General features: G+C 33.3%; 1 protein-coding gene and 1 long non-coding RNA gene across 2 annotated transcripts; both read right to left on the reverse strand.

Annotated features, from left to right (window-relative positions):
* Positions 1-11,583: 11,583 nt before the first annotated feature.
* On the reverse strand, positions 11,584-15,155 carry LOC145000517 (protein phosphatase 2C 29-like). The gene is made up of 4 exons (XM_078959757.1): positions 13,303-15,155; positions 12,489-12,602; positions 12,116-12,380; positions 11,584-12,035 (listed from the first exon to the last, which is right to left on the reverse strand). The coding sequence occupies exons 1-4, from the start codon at positions 15,016-15,018 to the stop codon at positions 11,911-11,913; spliced, it is 2,220 nt and encodes a 739-aa protein (XP_078815883.1). The 5' UTR covers positions 15,019-15,155; the 3' UTR covers positions 11,584-11,910.
* A 9,155-nt stretch (positions 15,156-24,310) lies between these two features.
* LOC145003407 (uncharacterized) lies at positions 24,311-25,110 on the reverse strand. The gene is made up of 3 exons (XR_013661956.1): positions 24,965-25,110; positions 24,708-24,782; positions 24,311-24,599 (listed from the first exon to the last, which is right to left on the reverse strand). It is a non-coding gene; the product is annotated as an uncharacterized LOC145003407 (long non-coding RNA).
* Positions 25,111-26,952: the final 1,842 nt, after the last annotated feature.

Consider the following 26,952-nt stretch of genomic DNA (forward strand, 5'->3'; position numbering starts at 1 on the left):
TGGGCCATAACAAATCCAATTAACTTTAATGGACTCAAGTCCATTCTCTTATACAAAAATTGGTCCATGAGCTACCCTAAGGGCCCAATGGGTCGAGAAATACTCTTTGGGCCTTAAAATATCGAAATGAAGCAAATAATGGCCTAAACTACGCAACTCTTATCTTCTAGCCCATATTTTCGGCCCAAGCATAAAACAAAAAAATAATAATAAAAAGAAAGGATGAAATGAGGGTTGATATTTGTGGTGCCACCTCATAAATGTACATAGGATATCCATGCACCATTCTCATATCTCTATGCATGTCAACTCTTCTCACTCTCTCCCCTCTCCTTTTTCTATCTTTGGCCGAGACCACAAACCCATACCACCCTCTCCAATCTTCTCCTCAAACTCTCTCAAATCTTGCAAGAACATTTCCTCACTTCCATCACATTTTCGAGATTTGCTTAGGTTTCAAGAGGATCTTCACAAAAATCATCAATTCTTGGTAAGTCCTACCACACTTAGGTTGTATAACTTCATTTACATCTTATATGACTCATTCTAAGTAAGTTTTTGGTGATCATACTCCTAGAAACATACTAAGTTCGAGATTCGCCCAAGAAAGCTTGCTAGGGCCGAAAATAGCATCAAACTCTTCCATTTCTTTCCTCAAACCGAAAACAATAAGCAAAGGTGAGTTCATACCCCTTTATTTTCAGCTTTCACATGTTTTATGGGGGAGAATACAAGTAAAATGTGTAGATCTATGCGTATTTGTATTTTATGTGTGATTTTTTACGTTTATGTGGTAAATATGTGCCAAAAATGAAAGATATTTCGAGATCTACAATTCAAGGAGGAAAATATGTGATCTAGGATGTCTTACACTTAACAAGTTAAGAAAAACTACCATATAAGGTTTATAATAAGCATGTTACAACATAAAACTCATTATTGGACTATTTTTATCAAATAAACAAAAGTTAGGGAAAAAGTTGTCATTTACGGTTTTTACAAGGATCAAAAAGGTCAAAACAGTTAAAATAGAAGTTTTTATAAACACCATGTTTTTTAAAGGACTAAAAATGTAACTTTAGCCTAATGGGCTAAAATTTTGGGGTTTTCCGGGCCATAGGCCCAAATTTGCGAAAAATATGGGTTTAAGGGGTATGAAATGGTAAATTTCTCAAAATAGTGGGTAGAAAAGTAAATAAATCTATTCAAGGGGTTAAAATGACCCTATTTGCCAAAAAGGATTAAAAATGTAAAGTTTTTGGATTTTGGGTCAAATTTGTAAAAGTTGCGAAAAGTTTGGATTATAAATGAAAATCTTTTTACTAAAGGGGCTAAAATTGCCAAAAAGTAAACATTGGGCTGAAAACATTATTTAAATAAGTCTTTGGGCCAAAATGTCAAGAAAAATAATTTAAGGACCTAAAATGTCATTTTTATATAAAAAGGGATTAAAATTGTCATGTTTATTAAAGAATGGCTGAATAGGTCAAACCAATATTTTTGAGTCAATTATTTTATTATTAAGATATTTGGGTCAAATTACCAAATTATAACTTATAAATTTAGAATGAAAAATATACATATATTTTCATAAATTTAAATATCGTTATAAAACAATCGACAAACTTTGTGTCTTTGCGATTCAACAATTGTTCAATCAGAATTCCCGACATTTATACTATACAAAACAAGTAAACATTCAAATTGTTGGGCTTGAAAGATTCTAATCATGCTTATTGGACCTGCGTGACCTATTAACACGACTTTTGGGCCTAACATAAATAATACTTGTTTATTGGGCCCCCTGTGACCCAATTACATGCTTAAGGGACCCTCAATGGCTTTTATATGATATTGGGCCTCAGTGGCCCATTAGCATTGCTAGTAAGGTCCTAATAAATCATATGCGAAATAGGCCAACGCGTCCTTCATATACTCGATAGCCTTAAATAACAAACGTGATTGGTAGGACCTCATGGTCCTCTTCTCCTCGTTTGTTAGGCTTACCTTCTATTCAAATAAACAAAAATTAGGTCGTTAATCAAGGTTAATCAAATTCATTTGGATTAAGTGAGTAATAACGGGCGACACCAATAAGTTTCGGTCGTAGTCTGTAGTTATAATCAAAGTCTCCTGGAGGGAGAGTGAGAGTTTGTGTATAGATCTATACGGGGGTGACTCATCCACACCTAAGTTGTTCGCTACAGTTAAACTCGGCCAGTCTAGGGTGACAAAATCTTAAGATCAATTCTGGCGTTCACTAGAATGCCAAGACAGACGAACTAGTCATTATCATGCATGGTTATAACGACTCACATAACAATCCAATACCATCTAAGTAATCAGGGGAAATCATATTCATTCGATGTGAAGATACAATAATACAAAACGATCTTACTATTTTATCGAAAAACATCGGGTTTTTCGGGGAAATCAACATTATTCACTTGTACTTCCAATAACTATAATGCAAAACTTCTAATTTATACACGTTTTGAAATCATTCATGCATATACCTATGGATCATCACACTTTTTGTATAAACAATTTCCGTTTAAGAAAATATCGGATTTTCTGGGTTTTATAAACTACACAAAACATTTTCATATCAAACCTGCTTATGAACTCATCAACATTCTATATGTTAACGTTTTCAAAATAACTTGTATTCTCAGGTAACAGATAAGTTGAAGAACAATACCAAGTGTGTTAGGATGTTATGTTTTGAAAACTCTCAAACAATTTATGCTATGGATATGTAATATTTAGACAATGTAGTTGATGTGAACAAGGTCAGTTGTAATGTATTAATGCATGGTGATGTTTATGTTATGTTTCATGTATATTCATTGTGATGATATTTCAATTTAAGTCACGAGCCCTCAGACGTTTCTGCCGTCTGGTTCGGGGGTGTGACAGCAGCGCATCACACTATGTTTTCCGCACATGAGATCTTTGGGGTTACAATCTGATATGATTTTCTGATGACATGCTTGATTATTGAGACACTGGTTTGACATGAGATATTATTATGACTGTTTTATACTGATGGTTTTATGTAGTAATAACTTAAATAAAACAAAATTTTTGGTTTTGAATTTTGGGTCGTTACGGGCTTAAGCCACTATTTATAGGATGAAAATCATCATTCACACCGTGATTTCTAATGGGTCGTGTCGCGATCTCTGGTCGGTCTGACTTCTTCTTTCTTGCAAGAAACCTTGGGATGTAGAGTCAGGTGCATTAAATGCTCGCATCATGAATCCCAAGAAGCAGGTCACGGACTTTATAAAATCGTCGAAACTTATAAAAATCAAAACTATCACATACAAACTCCGTTTTCGACACTCTTTATGTTGATCATTTCAGCTAAAAAAACAATCTATTTCCACTTTCATTTTTATAAACAAAGGTTTATATCTTTTTATCTTGAAAAGTGAAAGCGGGGTGTTACAGTTGAAGTTGTGCACACTTCACACACTCACTTTCATCATACTTATTCTTGAGGGAGCCCCATAATAGTTTTCCAGTGTCCTTCTGAATTTTTAGAACATGTAATTCTTTACCTTCCAGTCTTCCAGCTTATTTTCTGTTAATGTGTGTCTTTGTGCTCCAATGAACATGCCACCTTGAGCCAGTTCAACATAACCTTTTTCCATACCCCCGCCACTCCTTTGATCGAATGAGAATTTCCATCAGCATGCTCTAGTGCTCAAAGTCGCCATCGAACTTGGTTATTGTCAGCATGTTTTGTCGTTTTCCTGCCATATTTTATCCTTCTTCTCTTTCTTTATTTTCTCTCTAACTCTCACCAATCTGTGGTGGCTCTTAAACCATAATGTTGAAAATAGTGCAAAATATTCAATAATTTAGTATTGTTGATGAGAACACCATGTTCTTATTTCTTTGGAGGCTTTAATTAACAGATCTCCTTAATCCCAAGAGGATCTTATCAATCTAGAAAATCAAATGAACTAATAAAAAACAAATACGCCTTTGACTTATGGATTTATTCAAATCAGCTACAGACTAAGGTGTTTTTTGTTTTTTGTCTACAGATCTTCTTGGCATCGTTTGTTTGCGTCGTGCGGACCACGCACAGACATTAGGCTTTGCATAGTGTTTGTTTTTTTGAAGACTGCAGAACTAAAAAGGTATACGCTTCCTCTTCTTGGCGCAGATGTGGATCATAGTCTTCAAACATCTTCTAGCCTAAAAAACACATATATCTTTGTTTTTTTTAACTTAGATTTATTCAACCTTTATCTATGAAAACAATATGGAAAAAAAAGTTACAATACGTAAAGAAAAAAGATTCGACTACACAATCATGACCTTTGTGATAAATTTATAAATAAATATTTAATTACAATAATGGTCATTTGAGGTGTTTATATAAATATGAAAAAAAAAAAAAAAATCATAATATTGTCTTATATTTTTATGTCAAATTTTATAAAATATTATTTAATGCAGTATCATTTATTTTTAAGAAAAAATATTTATGACCAATTTTTAATTCATTTAATTGAAAAACTAAAATGGAAATTTTGAAAACTTTCATTTAAAATCAAAGTTTATTTCCATCCATTTTATGGGTTAATTTTTTTTTATCCCTAATTATAATATTTAGATATAACTTTGCGATCAAAGTTTGTTGGGTTTTATCAAATATATATTTTAATTCTTATAATTTTATTTTCACTTTTTATACAATAATATATAAAAGTTGATAACAATTATTAATTTTCTAACAATCTGCAGATGTCATTTACAATATTTAGATATCACTTTTTTTAAATCAATTTAATAAATTTTAGTTTATTCTAGCAGCCTATAGATGTTAAAATACAAATAATCTTTTTCTTTCAAACTGCAGACATTTGGTCCACCTCTTCTAATGTAGATATTTGTAGATGTGGTCCGCAGACTGCATACATTGTGCCTCAGAAAAAACAAACATCATGTAAGTTTTTATAGACATTAATGACTAAGGGCCCATTTGATAGTTACTATCTGGTTTATTGACTGAGAAAGAAACCATGTTATTTATTTTACACCTGACTGACTGTGTTAAATGATGAAAAATAATCATTCAGCCAGAAAGATATATTTTTGGGGCTTTCTGGGAAAGACATATCTTACTGGGAAATATCCATTTTTTTGTATAAATCAACCAGTCTTTCCAACTTATTTAGCCAGAAATATATGTTTGACCTGGAAATATGTCTATCAAACAGAGCCTGATAGTTTTCGTTATTTTGTTTGACATTCTAAAATACGGATATGATGTTTAATTGGTTGACCAGTTCTTGTCATTTTGGATTTTAGTGATAAACTTCTTTAAGTCTTCATGTGAATATTAATTCATTAATTCTTGGTAATTTTAGTATCATATTGTCATTTTAGTATAATGGAATTTACGATATTACCACTAGATTCAGTCTTGATTCTAAATAAGTTAAGAGATGCAAAATGCATGTTTGTATAAAATAGATTTAATCTCTATTCAACTAAATGGCAAGGATCAACTGACTGCGTTCCTAATGGGGTCCAAAGCGGGTTGCCCCTAACGAGGTCCTATAATCATGGACTATAATGAGTATCTAATTATTATCCAAAGTTGTGACTATATAACTATGAGATATAATGAACATCTAATGTTGATTGCTTTATATTTGGTAATTAGAAAATGTTGAATTCTTATAAGAGAAATTAAATATAATTCTATATTTTATTACTATTTTTCTTTCTATCTATATAAGATGATGATAAGTATATTTTAAGAAAAATTAAATATCTTTATATTTTTTGTTCCTACAAATATGTAACATTTAATGTTTATTTCATGATATTTTAATATACTAATATGATACATGTTATCACTTAATTGGATAGAATGATTTGTAGGAACAAAAATAGAAAAATATTTAATTTCTCGTACTCTAAAGTATCTTACTAGTGTTCATAATTTCTTACCAGTGTTCTTCAAAGTATCTTCAGAATTATCTTCATAATCTACGTTTGGTGATATTCAGAGATAAGTTTTAAAAATATCATATTTGAATAATATTCTACTTGATCTTTCAAGTAATGTAGGAATCTCTTAACTCCGGAAATCACCCTATATTCTTTCCTAATTGCGAACATAAAACGACAAAACACTCATTTACGCGTTAGATTTTCCACGTCAATACAAATGAACTTGACACGTTTTGCTTTGAAAAGCAATAGCATACTAAACTTTACAAATAGTTAGAAGCTATTCATATGATAAACTTTGTAGGGTTTGCACCTTGAATATGTTTTTTATAGTGTAAAATCATACTTTTGCTATTGGAAACGGCAATAAAATCATAGACTAACTGTTTTCTATTTCGTTAGATGTAAGAGAAAACATTATTTATTATTTATTAATAACAAATTACTGAAGAAAAAACATCATATTAATATCATGACTCATGAGCATTAAAATTCTTCCTTTTTTCAAAAAATTTAATGTCATTCTCCTAATTTTTTTTTTTTTTTTTTTTTTTTAATTAGAAGTTAGGTTTAGCGTTTTTTTTTTTTTCTTAATTTTAAATTTCTTCATAACAAGGCATTTAATATAGAGGATTTTTTTAGCAGTATTAAAAACAAAAAAAAAATGAGATTTTAAATAGTTTACAGTTTAATATAGCTGTTTTTTTGTTTAATATTAAGCTTTTTTTTTTTTTTGCATATATATTGAAATTATTAGACAAGGGTATGTATACACATATTTCAATTTTACTATTTCTCTATCACCTCAACCGCTACCTCATCTTCTTATAACAGTGCAAACCCAACAGGCAACAGGTAATAAAATTCACTTTATTTCTTCTATGCTTTAAGGCTTTTGATAAACTTAGAAATAGTAAATAGTAAGCCGAATTCATATATATATATATATATATATATATATATATATATATATATATATATATATATATATATATATATATATATATATATATATATATATATATATATATATATATATAGTTAGGTTCATGTGAGACGGTCTAATTTTGTAAGATCGTGAGACGCATTTTTTTATTTTATTTTTATTTTTTTTAGTTAATTCAAATTCCGAAAATAATATTTAAATTTTTTTTTTTGATTTTTCCATTTATTTTCCATTTTAAAATTATTTTTAGAATATGTACAGTGTAATATTTTATTTAGAATATTTCACGTATTTTTAAAAAAAAAATAGGATTTTTTTATATTTTTTTATATTTTTTTTAGTTAATTCAAGTTCCGAAAATAATATTTAAAAAAAGAATTTTTATATTTTTCTATTTATTTTGCATTTTAAAATTATTTTTTAGAATATATCAGTGTAATATTCTATTTAGAATATTTCACGTATTTTTTAAAAAAAACGGGGTTTTTTTTTAGTTAATTCAAGTTCCGAAAATAATATTTAAAAAAAGAATTTTTGGATTTTTCCATTTATTTTGCATTTTAAAATTATTTTTAGATTTGATCTCACGGTCTCACAAAATTAAAATGGTTTCAAATGAACCTGAATATATATATATATATATATATATATATATATATATATTATCTTACTTGTCACAAAAATATTTATTTTTTCCAATTATCACAAAGGCACATTATTACCTTCAATATTAAAAAAAAAAAAAAAAAAAAAAAAAAAAAAAAAAAGAGAGAGAGAGAGAGAACATAGTGTCTTTATCAGGTGCGATTCTTTCCCTTACCTTCACCACACCGACAATAGGGTATTGACTATCGCAGTGGAAGGCCCAGCTCACCCCACCGCACTATGAGGTGGGCTGAGGTGTAGCCAATATAAGGCAAGAGTGGGCATTGACCCATGCATACAAAATTAAGGTTACACATATATATGGTATATATCATAGTTGTCAAAATCGCGATCCTGATCGTAAGATCGTACGATCCTACGATCCTAGGTATGAAAAACGATCTGAATCGTAAAAGGATCATTTTTGGGGTAGGATCGCAGGTAAGATCGTAGGTAGGATCGTAGGATCGAGATCCGATCCGATCCTACCTTCCTTTGATTTTTTTTTTTTTTTGCAAATGAAATATTTTTTACCACTTTATGTCTTTTATCCTTTACCAATCTACTATTTATCATTTTTTATTGTGACTTATGACTAATATTTTGAAGTTTTTATAACTTTTGAACGAAAAACTAAATGTTTGAAATAGTTTTCATGATTAAATATTATAAATTAAAATTATATTATATTTTGTGGGATCTTAGGATCTCGATCCCGATCTTACGATCCCGATTTTGCAAACCCAAAATCGATCGTAGGTAGGATCCTGATCTTGACAACCTTGGTATATATAATAGATATTTTTGTTAAATAAAAAAATTTAAGGTTATAATATTGTCTATTCCATTCAAAACTTGAATATAGTAGAAAGGGGTACATTGTTCTAAGACAATATTATGTGCAATTTAAATAAACAACTTATTTAAAAATACATATATAGTTATTTTTTTTTTTATCGTTTTCATATTTTTTTATATTATTTGGTCTACCTTAAAACAACATTATGACTACGCCACTGGAGGTGGGAGTACTCCTTCCGATCTAAATGTTCTAATAGACACAAAATCAATGTAATAATTTGTTCACTAATTATCTTACAATAGATTGTGTTTTTCTAATATTTGTATTTTTATTTAGAGTCCGTATTGTTTGGTCCCTAACTTTTCTTTTGCATTCGGATTATCCTTGTAGTTTGATTTTGTTGCGTTTTTCGTCCCTTAAATATATAAAATTATGGACCAAACGTACAATTTTAACCAAACAATAGGGATGAAAATCACAACGAAATCAAACCATAGAGACGATCTGAATGCAAAAAATAAAAAATAGAGACCAAACGTGAAATTTTGCCCAAACCATAGGGACGATTTTAGTAATTTACTCTTTTATTTACTTTTTATAAATTGTTATTAAAATGTGTACACTCATCAATAATATTGGATGCGTTACAATCTTGGTGTGAAATGGGGTAATATGAAGAAAAATAAAAGAAGGTTTAAGTGTTTTTTATGGGGAAAATGAAAAGGATAGAGATAACGTTATCCTTGTCTCTTGTCGGGTCCAATGCTTTCGGTTCATTGTCTCGAACCCAAGCCAACCCATGGGTCTCACCCTTCCAATCAACAGTTCATGGCTCTTCGAAATTCAACCCATTTATAGTGTAGTTGTTGTTTATACGTTTTATCTAAAATATATCACTTTCTCATAGTTCAACCTAATTGGATGTTCCACCACTTGTACATGAATTAACTTAGGGTTTTTAATTTTAAACTAAACCAAACGGAGTCCAAACCTTAAATTAGTTCATTCTGATAACGACGAATATGAATCTTGTTCGGTTCTCAATTTAAGTTGGAAAGAAAAAATCTACTGTGAAATTTATACTAGAAAACCGAAAAATCTGAAACAAAAAATTTTGTAGCCCTTGAAATATTTGGAAAGAATATTCATCTTCTCATTTGGAAAATAGAATTTACATGTTTAGTCCTTGTGGTTTGAAAAAATTGTCCACCTAGTCACTTTGCTTTACTGCGTCTGATTTAGACGTTATTCAATCCCACATGGCATATTCATCTTTTCATTATCCCCACACCATCTAATAATATCTATGAATTATCATCCTTGTGTCTTCATAACTTGTACCCCCAAAAAACCCATTAGCTTCTTTAACAATATCATCACAAAGCGTAAAGGTCATAACTCATAAGAGAATGAACAAGTCTAACACTTTTGCATACCATTATGCTTTCTTATCAAATCCATTCGTGTTTGTTTTTTCATGGGTGGACCAAATTACTCTACACTGAAAGTTCTATCATATAGTTATGTAGAGTTGTTTTTAAAAGTATCATGGACATAGTTATGTGGGTGTAAGAGTTTATTATATAGACTGCATGCATGGACATAAATGTGTTCTCAATCCATGAACTTGATGTAACGTTAATAGTATCTTCAACCAAGATGTGGTAAAGTTAGGGAAATATGTGAGAGATCACATATGAGTCTACACTTATTTGATGTCCCATTGGCCTACATTGCAACTAGTTAAAGTGAAAACGTTAGGGTTGATGGAGTTAAACCAAAAGGAAACATTGAAACAAGTTCATTTGATAAAGGAGTGGGTGATGGAAAGTTAGGGGTGATGGAGTCAAACCAAAAGAAACCATTGAAACAAGTTCATTTGATAAAGTAGTGGGTGACGAAAATATACCATAGGAAAATGTTGAAACCAGTCAACTTGACAACAATGACGGATTTAAAATATAGGTAACCAACTAGGATCCAAATTTGATTAGGTTCCAATGAATACCAATATATTGATGATATAAATATAAATTAGGAGTATCCTATTAATGTCAATGCATATGAACAATGAATGAAGATATTGATGGTGGGGGTGATCATAATAATGATGAAGTGAACATTGAGCATAGTGAAAAGATTAATATATCTTCGTGTGTGGGGCACATGGGCTCAACTAACGTCTAAAATCAAACGGGATCAAGCAAAGGGACTTGACGGAAAACTATTTCAAACCACAGGGACCAAACAAACGTTTTCATAATTGTGTTCACTATTCGAGTTTTGGCAAACCACAATGACAATTTTGTCTATTCTTTTAGATAAAATATTTTTATAACGTCCAAAATCAAATGTATACGGTGAATTTTTGTAAAGGTATAAAATCGTATGAGGCATGTGGGCCTTTGTGTTTGGTGGTTGGGGTTACTAAAATATATATTTTCCTTAAAAAAATTGCAATGTAGTTCATTCAATTTGCTATTTACAATGGAAAAAATGTTTATTAATAAAGATAAAATTAATCTTTTATTAACCACTATCAAAAAAGAAGTTATAAACAACAGTTTAGTCATTAGGGAATATGTTTGTTACTTTGGGTAAAATTGAAACTAAATTATCAATACCAGTAAATCATTTATGTTAAAAGAAGTTAAGCTGCAAACATGGGTCCTTTTGATTCAACTAAACAAGTGAGTCTTTAAAATAATTAGACCCGCATATCATTTACTACAGTATTTATAATTTTTTGTAATGGAGAAATTATGAAATTTTATACATTAAATATAATTTGGACAACTTTTCGACTCTTTATGGTCTTTCACTTTTCTCAATGAACTGAATATTTTGTCTTCACACACAATACCTTATTATAAATAAAAATAACTGGAAGCAATAAACTAAAAGGTGGGTGAACACGTAGTGAAATAAAATTGTAGTTGGTTGCGATGATATTATGATAGTGACAAAGATAATAATGACTGACCAACAATAAAATAAATAAATAAAACGAGGTACGTTCAAATTCAAATACATACGAATTTTTATTGTACCAAAAAAATATCTTGAAGATAACCAAAAGTAAAAGTCGTTCAACTTCTCTTACCAAACAACTTGTATATTTATTTTATTACTAAATAATTCTTCCAAAATGGAAAATCATCCTTTTTGAATATATAAGATTAAACTTGTTTTACTTTCAACAACTAAATTGAAATTGAAATTGACATTTGACATTTGACATTTGACACGTACAATATAATCTCTAAATTCTTGTAACCCACCCTCCATCAAAATTACATATTTTCACTTTTGCAAGTGAAAACTTCTCAATGTCTAGGCAAAAAAAATGTACCCAAAAAAAAAAAAAAAAAACCTAACACAAATTACAAATCAAAAGATTAAAATAATTTACCACCCACCCTCCCAAAAAAAGAAAAAGAAAAAAACAAAGATCAACAACTCCCTCTTTTCTTAAAATACCAATTACCCCCCCAAGTTTTAATAAATGCAAAATTTAGGATTTATATGTTTGGTTTTAGAGGTATTTTCCTGATGATTTCCAAATTCGGCCTTCGAGAGAAATGACCATGACTGTTACATCATCATGGTACTTCCTCCGATCACCTTGTGGGATGTCCAACAGTTCATGCAAATCCATCCCTATACACAAATTTTTTATTTATAAAAATAAAAATTAAAAAAAAAAAAAAAAAAAAGATATATGGAGAAGTGGGGATTACCCGCTTTGCTGGCAGCGCGTAGAAGAAGCTCCTCTATGAGGTGTTGAGCGGGGTCACCATCGGGGAACTTGTGGATGAAAATGTGGACATGAGAAACAACTTCTTCATTGCTAAAATACTGATACAATCCATCCGATGAAAGAACCACAAATTGGTCTCTTTCACACAGTTGATGGTGTCTTACAGAAGGAACACAAGATATGTATGGCGCGTTTCCGATATAATCATTACGAAACATCTCCAACAACGAATCGTTCCATTTCGCCTGAAACACACATCCCCTCAGACAGTTTGTTAACACGGAAGGGTAAAATCGTCATTTACTATTTTCTTGAATATTTTTCAAACAAAAGAAAGAATGAAGAAACAAAACCTTTTTGAGGGATCCAGCCCCGAAAGCACGGGTTACTTTGAGACGACCTTTCACTCTATCATTCACAATACAATTTCTGTCATCCGGATGCTCATTCTTGATTCTAGTAACTTCCTGCAATAGCAACAACATTTTCACGATAATCTAAAAACATTTACTCTAAATTTTATAAGGGGATAGAAAGTTTGAAGTGATTATGTAAGTTGAAATGTGGTTCAAATTTAAGGAAAGAAACGACATGACATCAATAAAGATTAAAGACAAGGACTAAAGTTGACTTGTTGGTTCATACCTTATCCGATCATGTGATACTAAATTCACTAACTAATGGACTCCAATCTTGTCCAAACCAAAAATAATTTTAAGTCAATGAGGATAAAGTCATAAAATTTGAGATACGATTAGTATCCAATGCTCATGATAGTGACATTAGACATGGTGGAAAAGAAAGAACCTTAAACATAATCCGCAATTAAGATTCCTTATGATATGGATAAATGATAATTCATAAATCATGTTCAAAGTATTTTAGAAAATGAAACCACACAAGGAAAATATAAATGAGGCCAAATTTGTATAAAGTTACGACTTAAACGACATGAGTCATGTCCCCATTAAGTCAAAACATATTCAGTAAAAGCACATGGGTAGGAAGGTAGCACAAAGATACAAGATAGTCTACTTCGAAATGATTCAAAAACCTCAAATCATTGATTCAAAATGATTCATGTTTAAATTATAATTAGAGAAGAAACAAGATCTATTAAAGACATCAAAACGGTTGAATTTTAAGATGAAGAAGTTAGAAACTTACTTCTTCGATGCTTGTGCTATGATCGGTAGAAAGTTGCAAAGCTGTCAACCTGGAATCTTCAACAGGAACGTCTATGGATTCCTTGACTACATTATCCTCTGTGTGAGATGAACCGATTTGTTCAATTTCATCATGCTGTGCAACAATGGCACGACTATCTCCTAAATTCATCACGTACACGTCTTCATCTCTCATCAACACAGACAATATGCAGGAACCCATAAGAGCAAGCTCAGGATATTGATCCATGACCTTATCAGTCATATCCAGATATGCAAGCTCTGTTACTTCCAAAGCTCTTGACATTGCTTTCAAGACTAATTCATGGTCTACTGGACCAGATTTCTTCTTCCTACCACTTTTAATAACATTACAGGTCTCCTCTGTTCTGTTTTCCACTTGTTTTTGCTCTTTGGCATCCAACCCGAATTTCCAAGCAAATAATTTACTGCCTTCCTTATGTTTACCAAACCCGTTTCTCCATCTGGATAACAGTAATGACCTGCGACCAACTGTGGAGCTGGTTTTGCTTATACTGAGTGCATCATTGACTGAAAATGCAAACCTTTCGGAACCAGAAAGATCGAGTCCATCTTCAGGTTCTTCTTCCGCAAGGTATTCCCATAATCTTCTCCTTCTGGTTGCTAGTTCTTCTTCAGGTTGAAATGAAACCTTCTTTACAGGAATTGAATTTATATCTGTTGATTCTACTTGTTGTAGTTGTGGTGGAGAAGATTGATGTTGCGCGGGAGGTTCGTCTTCTAAATCCCAAAACAAACCTTCGAGCTCTTTATACATGGCTTTATATAAATTTCCCATCAGGAATTCCGGAGCATCAGGACCGTTGAATCCGTCATAAATGCCAACAAATAGCCACCCGTGTTCTTCTGATACGACGACGTGCACCCGATCCTCCCCCGCTTTCATCAAAGCCCACTGAACGTCGCTCTCGTTCTTCCTCTCCGATTCTTCTACTCCCCTACCACCTGCCGGAGCTTCCTTCCGGCCTCCGACGAAACTCCGTACGGGAACTACCCAAGGCCGAGGGAAGTTCCGATTGAACGCTTTCCGGATCCCAGGAATGGATTTCCTTCTCTTATTTTTGACGTAAATGCCACCATTGAGCGGCGCGGAGAACGGGATACCATTGTTAGAATCCGAACCGAGGTTTGAATCTAACGGACCGGATAGAGCCCCGAGCTCGATCGGACCAGACATGAAGAATGCTCTCTCCATTTGACCGGAAGCCGCCCTCGCAGAGTCTCCTCGTGGCAGAGGCTGCAACGGAAGCGCACTAAACGAAGACGTACTTTCAAATCCATTGACTATACTGGACTTGACCCCGCCACCAACAGAATCAGTGGCATCATCGTAAATATTCTCTAACTGAAGGACAGTCCGGGGAGTGGAGGTATTCGCACTTACCGAGGCACCTGAAATCGCTTTGAAACCAGTCTCCGACACGCCGTACGGTTGCCGCGACCTCGTCGAGGAAGATTCGTGCGACGGAGAGAATCGCAGAGATTGCGAAGGAGAAACAAAATGATCGGAGTGAGAAGGAGAGAGGAACCGGGCTGATGAACGAACATAACAAAAGGAGTGACCTAAGGTTTCGTCTAAAGGGTCGGTAGCCGTGAAAATCAGCTCCGGTGAGTCAGTCCCCCGTTTCTCCGCCGGATTGAAGCAGGGGAGGAGCTGCGAGAATCCTCCTCCCATCACATTTGATTCACACCACTGTCAATTTTTTGCAACAAATTTTGCATACACACAGTGGTGTATGTGAATCAAGGAATTTTAGAGAGAGAAAGATTGGCTTTAGAGAGAGAAAGTGAGTTGATGATTTAAAAATTGGAGAGAGAAAGAAGACTTTGCTTTAAATAGGAAGAAAACTGTCGTGGGAGAAAGCGAGTTTTATTCATTAAAAATCCATAATAATTTCAAGAGTAAATTACATATTTCATCCATGAGGTAGGGCCAATTTCACACCTTTAGTCCAAGTATTGAAAAAGTAACACTGATGGTCCCTTTAATTTCCTTTTTTTTTTGTCTCAGATTCATCCCTCCCCCTTAATATCTGTTTGATTCTCCCGTTAGACCACCTCCATTTGGAGGAATTAGGATTTATGTTAGAGATCTGGATACCCTTTGGATCATATGAACACTTTATGAACTGATATTTCTACCTTATGTCTCGATTAAAACCTTGCGGAAGATGATTGATTCCATACCCACCCTGTATAACGGTCCGAGGATTATTTGGTTGAAAGCAATCCCATTAAAAATCCTCTGTTTCTTATGGAAAGCTTATTTAGGCAGAATTCCGGTGTCAACCAATCTTGCAGGTATGAGTATTTTGAGTAGGGATATTCTGGTAAACTCAACTATTGGTCCCTTATGTGATTCATCTCAGGAGACGATTGATCATCTTCTGGTGGTGTGCCCAATCGCGTAGGAGGCTATAAACCGGATCCTAAAATGGTGTGGATTACAATACACACAATTCACTGGTATGAATACCTTTCTCAACTTCGCTGCTTCATGGGGCAATTATCCAAGAAAAAAAGGAGAAGGTCATGGCGGCGTGTTATGCACTTCTTCCGTTCATATGGAAGGCCAGAAACAACAAGATATTTAAAGGGTTAAATACCAATTCGGCTAAGATCACGGATAAGGTTATCACTCACACATATTTGTGGTTTAAGCATAGAATCTCAAAGGTAGGGTCTAGTATGATTGATTGGAGTATCTCTCCTTTTAGCTAGTTTTATGTACTCGCTTTTGTTTTTTCAGTTATTGTATCGTGCCTGTGATTTAGTCACTTGCAAATCTCGTGGCTTTTTAATGATATTTGTCGCTTCCAAAAAAATCTATGTGCGTCTGAAGAAAAAGAGAGCTAATGATTGTCTGTCCCTTGTCGAAGATAAGAGCTGTTTATTTATAATTAACGAGATTAGGGTTTGCCTCTTAGGGTTGGCCATCATGGGTTACTTTGGAAGCAAGTCAGGAAATCCATAATTTAATGAGGATTTAGAGTTTCCAAAACTAACAAATTTCGTTAGTTTTACCATAATCACCCTTAAGAATGTGAATTTCCCATGATCACCAAAACTAACAAATTTTGTCAGTGGAGCCCCAGCTAGGGGCTCTGCCCCTTGGACCCTGCTAGGGAGCACTGTCCCTACACCCCGCTAAAGGTGTGTTGCCCCTTTGGAAACCCCAGACCCAGGGGCACTGTCAAACCCCTGACTTGTCGTCGAACCGGATTCCAATTCAATCTTATATATGTGTCCACTCCGCACGAACCCGTACATATATTAGAGTACAAATTATGTAGCTCCTTAGCTCACATGTTAGTTCCAATTACATAAAATGACATGCTGACACTAAAATCACCAACACATGTTCCCCTCGCATGAGGGTAATTTTGTCATTTCCCATTAGACACCCTCACATCAGCTTAAATGTTGATCAAAAGTACAATTGCACATCACCATCTCTTTCTCTCTTCTTTCCTTCTTTCATCTCTACGAAGACGAAGGTTTTTCATCTAACAACAATGGTGATTTTGTAACATCCCAAAAATGCGGACCAAAAATTTCATTTTAAATTAAACATATATAAAACCATTTGTCTGAAAACCAAATAGTAGTTATGTGTGTGTGTGTGTGTGTATATATATATATATATATATATATATATATATCAATGTTGTAAAAATCCCGATTAGGTCCCGATTAATATTCGGTTAATCCCTAGGTGCTACTCGACTGATTAGAGAGCGCCTAGCGATTAATCCATGCATACAAAATGACTGAAACAGTAGAACCCGATTAAATTGTAACATTAAGAAGTTATATCTCAATAGAAACTATTTGAGGTATGATTAGTGTTGTATTTATCATATTAACCTATTTTGTAATGATATTAGTGGTATTTATGAACTTTTATATGATATTAGTCTTATTTAATATTTTAAAATCTAACAAATTAGCAATTAATGATCTCCGATTAATGTCCGTCTAGTCGATTAAACCCTTAACCCCAGTCCACCGACTAGCTAACGTCGAGCGATTTTTACAACCTTGAATATATATATATATATATATATATATATATATATATATATATATATATATATATATATATATATATACACACACACACACATATATATATATATATATATATATATATATCAGCCAATGTATCCATAGTTAGAACATGTCATAACAAAACATATGAGAGTATAAATCCCGTAGATCTCTGGTGCGGAAAATCGTGTGTGTGATGCGTTGCTACCGTGCCAGCTCATTTGCTTTTGATGAAGAAGTACCTGAACCAAAACTGAAAACCATAAACACAAAGCTTATTGAGTTCCCCCATCATACCACATACCATATAAACACATAATGCCTAGCATATATGGATGTTGGCCTCCCCTTCGATATCTTTCAACCGGTAATTGCGTAGCATATCTGGGTGTTGGCCTCCCCTTCGGTCTATTTCAACCGGTAGCTACCTAGCATATCTGGGTGTTGGCTTCCCCTTCGGTCTCTTTCAACCGGTAGCTACCAAGCATATTTCACCCCTATCACTACCATATAATAACATAGGATACTAGCACATAAAGCATAATAGATAGTGGCACACCAGATAATTACCACAAAGACAATCATTTAAACTATAATCACTTACTAGTGAGCTGGCATTGGTGTCTTCGACCCACTCCTACTGGAAGGTAACTCACCTCAATGTCATAAAGTATCTGAACTGTCCTCGGCTCCGGGATAAACTCCTCTCAAACTCCTACGCATAACAATCTCCTTTAACTACCCTTTCATACTTATATCCCCTTTAAGGGTCAACTCTGGTCAAAGGTAAAAGTCAAAGGTCAACACTCTGGTCAAAGTCAACCTTCTGGTCCAAGTCAATCTTCTGGTTGACTCAGCTCGCCGAGTTCTCGGGTCCATAAAACTCTCAAGCCTCGATCCTACTCGTTGAGTTCTTCCACGAACTCATCAAGTTTCCCTTCATATAAGTCAGTGTGTTTCACTCCCAACTCACCGATTTCATCCTTGAACTCGTTGAGTTCCTCTTCATATCAGTCGGGACATTTTGCTCTCAACTCACGCGAGTTTATCCTTGAACTCGTCGAGTTCCTATTCATAACAGTCAGGGAATTTTGCTCTCAACTCGCCGAGTTTATCCTTGAACTCGTCGAGTTCCTCGTCATAACAGCCGGGACGTTTTTCTCTTAACTCGTCGAGTTCATCCTTGGACTCGTCGACTTCTTTGATCTTCAGATCTATAAACATGTCAAACTTGTCGAGTCATCTTCTAGACTCAACGAGTTTGCTCAGTAACAACAAAAGTTGGGGGACCACGACCCAACTCATCGAGTCATATGAACGACTCGTCAAGTCCCCTAAAGTCCAATTCTATCCAGTCGGGATTAATGCATCAAAAACACGAATCTGGTCCCCTAGGGTCGATATATCACGTAAAGTTTCAAACTTTACGTTCATGCATGGGTTACTTAGCTCAAAAAGCCCTAAAATGTGGTTTATATGATGCATGAGACTCCCATAGCCATAAAGTTGGCACTTTTATGCCATGGAGTCCCTCAAGGACTCTGGATCTGAAGTTATTACGCCAAACACGCTTGCATCCATGAATGGTTCCATAATATGCCCCTAAACTACTCCATGAGGAGATCTATTAAACAAATAGATAAGGTACAGACTTTATATCTCAAATGAACTGTAAATGAAGCACAAACTCTAGATCTACTTGCTTCTTTTATAACCCCCCCCCCCCCAAGCTTCCTCTTCCTCCTCAAGCTTCAAGATCACCAAAAACACACAACAATGGTTCAAGAACACTCAAAACGAGTTAGGTTTTTGTGACTAAGGTTTGAATGTGATGGAGGTTGTAGTTGAGGCCAGATAAGGTGTTTAAATAGGGTGCAAACCCTGAAAATTAAGGTTTCACTCTGGCAGCCCCACTTGTCGAGTTGAGGCTCTCAACTCGTCGAGTAGACTTCAAGTCCCGCATCCAATAATTCCATTCCTACTCGATGAGTTTGGGGCCTCCAACTCGTCGATTCCCATTAAAAATAAGAAATTCATAACTAAAAATACATACCAGGAATCGGGCGTTACATATTTATGGATGTGGTGTTGAAGTAGTGCAATGTGTGTGACCTCTTGGACAAATATGAACCCTGGTAGAAGGTTATGGTGTTGTTTAAAGGTTGGAAACTCATGTTGATTTGTGGGACGGTATGATGCTCTAATGTGTGCAAGAGTTGTAGAAGTAATTCCCAGATTGTTTAGGTCCATGAATGTGCTCCATTAAGCTGTTGTAGAAGCTAAAAAGTACAAGTTGGTTTTCTTTGGTTTGTGGGTTTTTTTCCTATTTGTTTATTTTTTTTAGTAATATGAAGATGTAATAGGAGTTTATAGACAGTGGGGGTTCATGGTTTGTTGGTTTTTGGATTGAGTACAAGGGTTTTTGGATGTTCTTAGTTTGTGAAATAGTTGGTAATATGTTAGGATATTTTGGTAGTTGTTCATGGCATGTGGGTTATGTTGTAATGGCTATAATGTTGAAGTAATGAAAGAAGTTTAATGTAGTATGTTATAATATATTTGGTAGTTTTAGTTATATTTGATCAATTATATGTATACTGATGCAATTTATTATGAAGTTAATTTCATGGGCAATGTTGTCGTTTAGTGATCTTTTGCAAATGTTCATGTTGAGGTTAACCCTATTGATTGCATATTTACCAAATTGACCTCATAGTGACTTGGTCTGTAGCTGATTTGAATAAATCCGTAAGTCAAAGGCGTATTTTTTTTTTATTAGTTCATTTGATTTTCTAGATTGATAAGATCCTCTTGGGGTTAAGGAGATCTATTAATTAAAGCCTCCAAAGAAATAAGAACATGGTGTTCTCATCAATTCATTACTAAATTATTGAATATTTTGCATTGTTTTCAACATTCTGGTATAAGAGCCACCACAGATTGGTGAGAGCTAGAAAGAAAATAAAGAAAGAGAAGAAGGATAAAATATGGCAGGAGAACGACAAAACAAGCTGACAATAACCAAGTTCGATGGCGACTTTGAGCACTAGAGCATGTTGATGGAAATTCTCATTCGATCAAAGAAGTGGTGGGGGTATGGAAAAAGGCTATGTTGAACTGGCTCAAGCTGGCATGTTCATTGGAGCACAAAGACACACATTAATAGAAAATAAGTTGGAACACTGGAAGGTAAAGAATTACATGTTCTAAAAATTCAAAAGGACAGTGGAAAACTGTTATGAGGCTCCCTCAAGAACAAGTACAATGAAAGTGAGTGTGTGAAGTGTGCACAACTTCAACTGTAACACCCCGCTTTCACTTTTAAAGATAAATAGATATAAACCTTTCTTTATAAAAATGAAAGTGGAAATAGATTGTTTTTTAGCTGAAACGATCAACATGAAAGTTGTAATAGATGTCAATACAAATGCGTAAATATAAAGAGTGTCGAAAACGGAGTTTGTATGTGATAGTTCCGATTTTTATAAGTTTCGACGATTTTGACGTGCTTCTTGGGATTCATGATGTGAGCATTTAATGCACCTGACTCTACATCCCAATGTTGCTTGCAAGAAAGAAGAATTCAGACTGACCAGGGATTGCGACGCGACCCATTAGAAATCATATTGTGAATGATGATTTTCATCCTATAAATAGTGGTTTAAGCATGTAACGACCCAAAATTCAAGACCAAAATTTTTATTTTATTTAAGTTATTATTACATAAAACCATCAGTATAAAACTATCATAATAATATCTCTTGTCAAACCAGTGTGTCATTAATCAAGCATGTCATCATAAAATAATATCAGAGTGTATCCCAAAGATCTCATGTGCAGAAAACATAGTGTGATGCGCTGCTGTCACACCCACGAACCGGACGGCGGAAACGTTCGAGGGCTCGCATGACTTAAATTGAAATATCATCACAATGAATATACATGAAACATAACATAATCATCACCATGCATTAATACATTACAACTGACCTTGTTCACATCAAGTACATTGTCTAAATATTACATATCCATAGCATAAACTGTTTGAGAGTTTTCAAAACATACATCCTAACACACTTGGTGTTGTTCTTCAGCTTATCTATTACCTGAGAATACAAGTTATTTTGAAAACGTCAACATATAGAATGTTGGTGAGTTCATAAGCAGGCTTGATATGAAAATGTTTTGTGTAGTTTATAAAACCCAGAAAATCCGATATTTTCTGAAACGGAAATTGTTTATACAAAAAGTGTGATGATCCATAGGTATATGCATGAATGATTTCAAAACGTGTATAAATGAGAAGTTTTGCATTATAGTTATTGAAAGTACAAGTGAATAACGTTGATTTCCCCGGAAAACCCGATGTTTTCCGATAAAATAGTAAGATCGTTTTGTATTATTGTATCGTCACATCGGATGAATATGATTTCTCCTGATTACTTAGATGGTATTGGATTGTTATGTGAGTCTTTATAACCATGCATGATAATTACTAGTTCGTCTGTCTTGGCATTCTAGTGAACGTCAGAATTGATCTTAAGATTTTGTCACCCTAGACTAGCCTAGTCTAACTGTAGCGAACAGCTTAGGTGCGGGGGAGTCACCCCCGTATAGATCTATACACAAACTCTCGCTCTCCCTCCATGAGAGTTTGATTATAACTACAGACTACGACCGACACTTATTGGTGTCGCCCGTTATTACTCACTTAATCCAAATGAATTTGATTAACCTTGATTAACGACCTGATTTTTGTTTACTTGAATAGAAGGTAAGCCTAACAGATAAGGAGAAGAGGACCATGAGGTCCTACTAATCACGTTTGTTATTTAAGGTCGTCGGCGTCGTGTATACGAAGGACGCGTTGGCCTACTTCACATATGATTTATTTGGACCTTACTAGCAATGCTAATGGGCCACTGAGGCCCAATATCATGTAAAAGTCATTGAGGGTCCCATAAGCATGTAATTGTATCACATGAGGCCCAATAAACATGTATTATTTATGTTAGGCCCAAAAGTCATGTTGATGGGTCACGAAGGCCCAATAAGCATGATTAGAATGTTTCAAGCCCAACAATTTGAATGTTTACTTGTTTTGTATAGTATAAATGTCGGGAATTCTGTTTGAACAATTGTTGAATCGCAAAGACACAAAGTTTGTTGATTGTTTTATAACGATATTTAAATTTATGAATATATATATATATATATATATATATATATATATATATATATATATATATATATATATATATATACACTAGTATAGTACCCGCACGATGCGGCGTGCGAGATAGTTTGATACGGCAAATAGTTTTAATGCGGCGGTTAATTTCTTTTTCATGCTAGATAGTTTTTTTTTTAGTTTTAGTGGAATTTTTGTGTTATATAGTTCATTTTGTCGATTATTTTCTAGCTAGGTATGTAAATGTGGAGGCAGAATAGTTTCTTATCTGATATCATCTATTGTACTGGTTTTATTTTACGATTAGGTTAAATGTAAAAGTATATGTAGCGGTCTTCAATGAAGGGTTTATGAATAGGTTTGATTGGTAGTTAGTTTCCGGTCTCCATTTGGTGATTAGTTTCGATTCCAAGAACGGATTCTCTTTTCTTTCGGAAAATGTGTTATTGAAAAGAGATGCAATGCAACTATAAATACTTTTTATTGTCGGGTGACACACGAAACGTTGGTTTTATAAGTTTATTTTTGTTGATTAGAGAAGTCTTATTTTATATATTTTCATTTTACAACACATAAAGAAAAGTGAAAATTATACGAATTCTCATCATCGGTTATATAATGAAGTCGTAAAGACATCTAACAAAATTAATGAGACATTTTTTAATTATACTTATTTTCATCATGGGTTATATTTTGAAGTCGTAAAGGCGTCTAACACAATTGGTAAAGAAACTTGAATATCACTTTCGTTTAGTATTTCTAACCTCTTAAATGTTTAGATTCAAGTTATTACTTGCATTATTATTTGCAAAATCTTGTTTATCTTTTGATATTAATTTATCAAGATTGTTTACGGTTGATCTCACATACCCATTAATTGTAAGCACTCCCTTTTCGTTTGATTTTGTGTCCCCGTTAATTGTAGGTACTCGCTTTTCAACTGAAGAAGCTAGTATGAGGTGAGTAGTCACTTTTCACCATTTGTATAAGCTACACTATTAGGTGATGAACTAAGCAGTTACTTTTCACAAATGTACTTTGTTAAAAGTTATAATCACAAATTTATATTAATAATCCTCATTTCTCATTCATTGATAATCATCTTTATTTTTAATTAATTGTTGTTTTGAAACAAAATATCAAATTATATACAAATTTCACAGTTATACACATTAAATGAAACTTGTAACACCAAATATTAATATACAAACACACGACAACCTTACATACATGAACACAATTAAACTTATTTTAAACAACCAAAGTGTATAAAACTTTTATTTCATCGTTAAATACATTTACCAGGTAAAAAGATGGTTACATTTTAAATGAAACAAAAACAAAATACTTTCTGACCTCTGGATCTATTAATCTATTACTCTAACCTTGTAAAAACTTAAATAAAAAAAGTTTTGACATGCTAAAAAAAATATTCAAACACACGGACACATATAGAAACTTACATAAACTGTTAGCAAAATTTATTATAGAAACATAGAAGTGTTGGAGCTCAAATTTTTGAAGAAGATCTAATCAGAAACTAAAAATTCAAGATCCAAACAAAAAAATAAACCTAACTCTTACTTTCTTCTTGATTCCTTTACAATCTGAACATCCATGTTCATCTTGCTGATCCATCATCTTTCCCATTGCTAAATAAAAAATTAAAAAGAATACATACATGTAACAAATAAATATAATCAACCTACTTAGATAACACAAATAGAAGTGAAGGTAGCAGAGTTAAATGGAGGTGAGTTGTGGCAGTGTTGAGCTTAAGATCTAAGGTTAGTGACAACTGTGGTGGTGGATTGTGTTTCAGAAGGTTTGTTGACCAAAAAATATATACCTTTATTTGAGCTAAAAAGCATAAGAACCTGTGGAAGAACAATCAAAGATGTGATATTAGGAAACAAAAAGGAAGGAAAATCAAAATCAAACCCAGGAAAGCAAATAACAATGTCAGACAAAGCAAAGAATCAACCCTGCTTGACGACTTGGACTATTCCCTGCGACTATAGATGCACCAGATTAAAAACCCAAGTAAGTAAATTTTGAATTTAGGGCTCGTAAAAGAGGGGGCAAAAAAATTAAACAAAAGGACGCAACAATTTTTCGTTCACCTTTATGTTCCCCTTTGTCCCTTTGATTTTTGTTCCTGCAACTCCTTTCAGTAAACTTCCCTAAAACCACAATATCTGTAACAAAAAAAGAGATCTAAGTCCATCATTTACAGGTTAAACTGATAGAATCTGAATGTTAACTTTCCTTCTTTAATTCTGAGTTTTATCAAATGAATAGTATAAGATGACGAAAAGGACAAAGACAAAATATAATAACAAAGGCTTTATAACACATATAGAAATCTGAAAGCTCTTACCAGAACAGGGGTGTTTGGTGTTCATTTCGAGGAAATATATGAGATTTAGGCAGATATGTTTCTTTGTAGTTAGGGTTTCGCACCACCACCCTCAAATCATACTAAGAGAACATGGAAGATCTGAGCGGTGAATCTTTAGGGTTTTGATAGTAGCAGACAAAAAGATCGAGAGGGAGTAGAGATGGTGGTGACTGGAGCGTATTCTCTGGTATCAAAATTTGAAATGTAGAAGAATCTAGGAGAGTGTGAAGGTGTTTGTAACCATTGGATCGTTGAGAAGGATCGACGGATATACTTAGACCCTGCTCGATCCATGTGATATCCAGTCACCATGGTTGCCTTTTCCGCATTCATTTGCCCCCTATTTTTTTATGCATCATTTAGTTGTAAAGAGAGCTGCATAAGTTGTCTTTAAGACAATTTTTTAAGAGGTAGCTTTATTTATTGTACATCATGCATAATATGTTGTGTTTAAGACTAAATTATGTATGCTTTATAAGATGGTATATATATATATATATATATATATATATATATATATATATATATATATATATATATATATATATATATATATTTCATTCTAAATTCATAAGTTATAATTTGGTATTTTTGACCCAAATATCTTAATGATAAAATAATTGACTCAAAAATTTTGGTTTGACCTATTCAACCATTCTTTAATAAAAATGACAATTTTAATCACTTTTTATAAAAAATGATATTTTAGGTCCTTAAACTATTTTTCTTGACATTTTGGCCCAAATACTTATTTAAATAATGTTTTCAGCCCAATGTTTACTTTTTGGCAGTTTCAGCCCCTTTAGTAAAAAGACTTATTTATAATCCAAACTTTTCGCAACTTTTACAAATTTAACCAAAAATCCAAAAACTTTACATTTTTAATCATTTTTGGCAAATAGGGTCATTTTAACCCCTGAACTAGATTTATTTACTTTTCTACCCACTATTTTGAGAAATGTACAATTTCAGCCCCCTTAAACTCATATTTTTCGCAAATTTAGGCCTATGGCCCGAAAAACCCCAAATTTTAGCCTATTAGGCTAAAATTTACATTTTTAGTCCTTTAAAAAGCATGGTGTTTATAAAAAATTAAGTGTTTTGACATTTTTGATCCTTGTAAAAACCGTAAATGACAACTTTTTCCCTAACTTTTGTTTATTTGACAAAAATAGTCCAATAATGAGTTTTATGTTGTAACATGCTTATTATAAACCTTATATGGTATTTTTTCTTAACTTGTTAAGTGTAATACATCCTAGATCACATATTTTTCCTCCTTGAACTATAGATCTCGAAATATCTTTCATTTTTGGCACATATTTACCACATAAACACAAAAAAAATCACACATAACATACAAATACACATAGATCTACACATTTTACTTGTATTCTTCCCCATAAAACATGTGAAAACCGAAAATAAAGGGGTATGAGCTCACCTTTGCTTATTGTTTTCGGTTTGAAGAAAGAAATGGAAGAATTTGATGCTATTTTTGGCCCTAACAAGCTTTCTTGGGTGGATCTCGAACTTAGTATGTTTCTAGGAGTATGATCACCAAAAACTTACTTAGAATAAGTGATCTAACATGAAAATGAAGTTATAAAACCTAAGTGTGGTAGGACTTACCAAGAATTGATGATTTTTGTGAAGATCCTCTTGAAACCTAAGCAAAGGAAATGTTCTTGCAAGATTTGAGAGAGTTTGGGGAGAAAATTAGAGAGGGTGGTGGGGGTTTGTAGTCTCGACCGAAGATAGAAAAAGGAGAGGGGAGAGAGTGAGATGAGTTGACATGCATAGAGATATGAGGATGGTGCATGGATATCCTATGTACATTTATGTGGTGGCACCAAAAATTTCAACCCTCATTTCATCCTTTCTTATTATTATTATTTATTTTTTTTGTTTTATACTGGTGCCAAAACATGGGCTAGAAGATAAGAGTTGCTTATTTTGGGCCATTA

The sequence above is a fragment of the Lactuca saligna genome, chromosome 6 (genome assembly GCF_052625555.1).
Source record: "Lactuca saligna cultivar CGN05327 chromosome 6, ASM5262555v1, whole genome shotgun sequence".
NCBI classification, from domain to species: domain Eukaryota; kingdom Viridiplantae; phylum Streptophyta; class Magnoliopsida; order Asterales; family Asteraceae; genus Lactuca; species Lactuca saligna.

Bases quoted from the DNA above. Each gene is read 5' to 3' on its own strand.
- LOC145000517 (XM_078959757.1), bottom strand. From the start codon at position 15,018: ATGGGAGGAGGATTCTCGCAGCTCCTCCCCTGCTTCAATCCGGCGGAG. The intron at 12,603-13,302 runs GTAAGTTTCTAA...TTGCTATTGCAG, and splicing joins ATAGCACAAGCATCGAAGAA to GAAGTTACTAGAATCAAGAA. The intron at 12,381-12,488 runs GTTTTGTTTCTT...TGTGTGTTTCAG, and splicing joins GGGCTGGATCCCTCAAAAAG to GCGAAATGGAACGATTCGTT.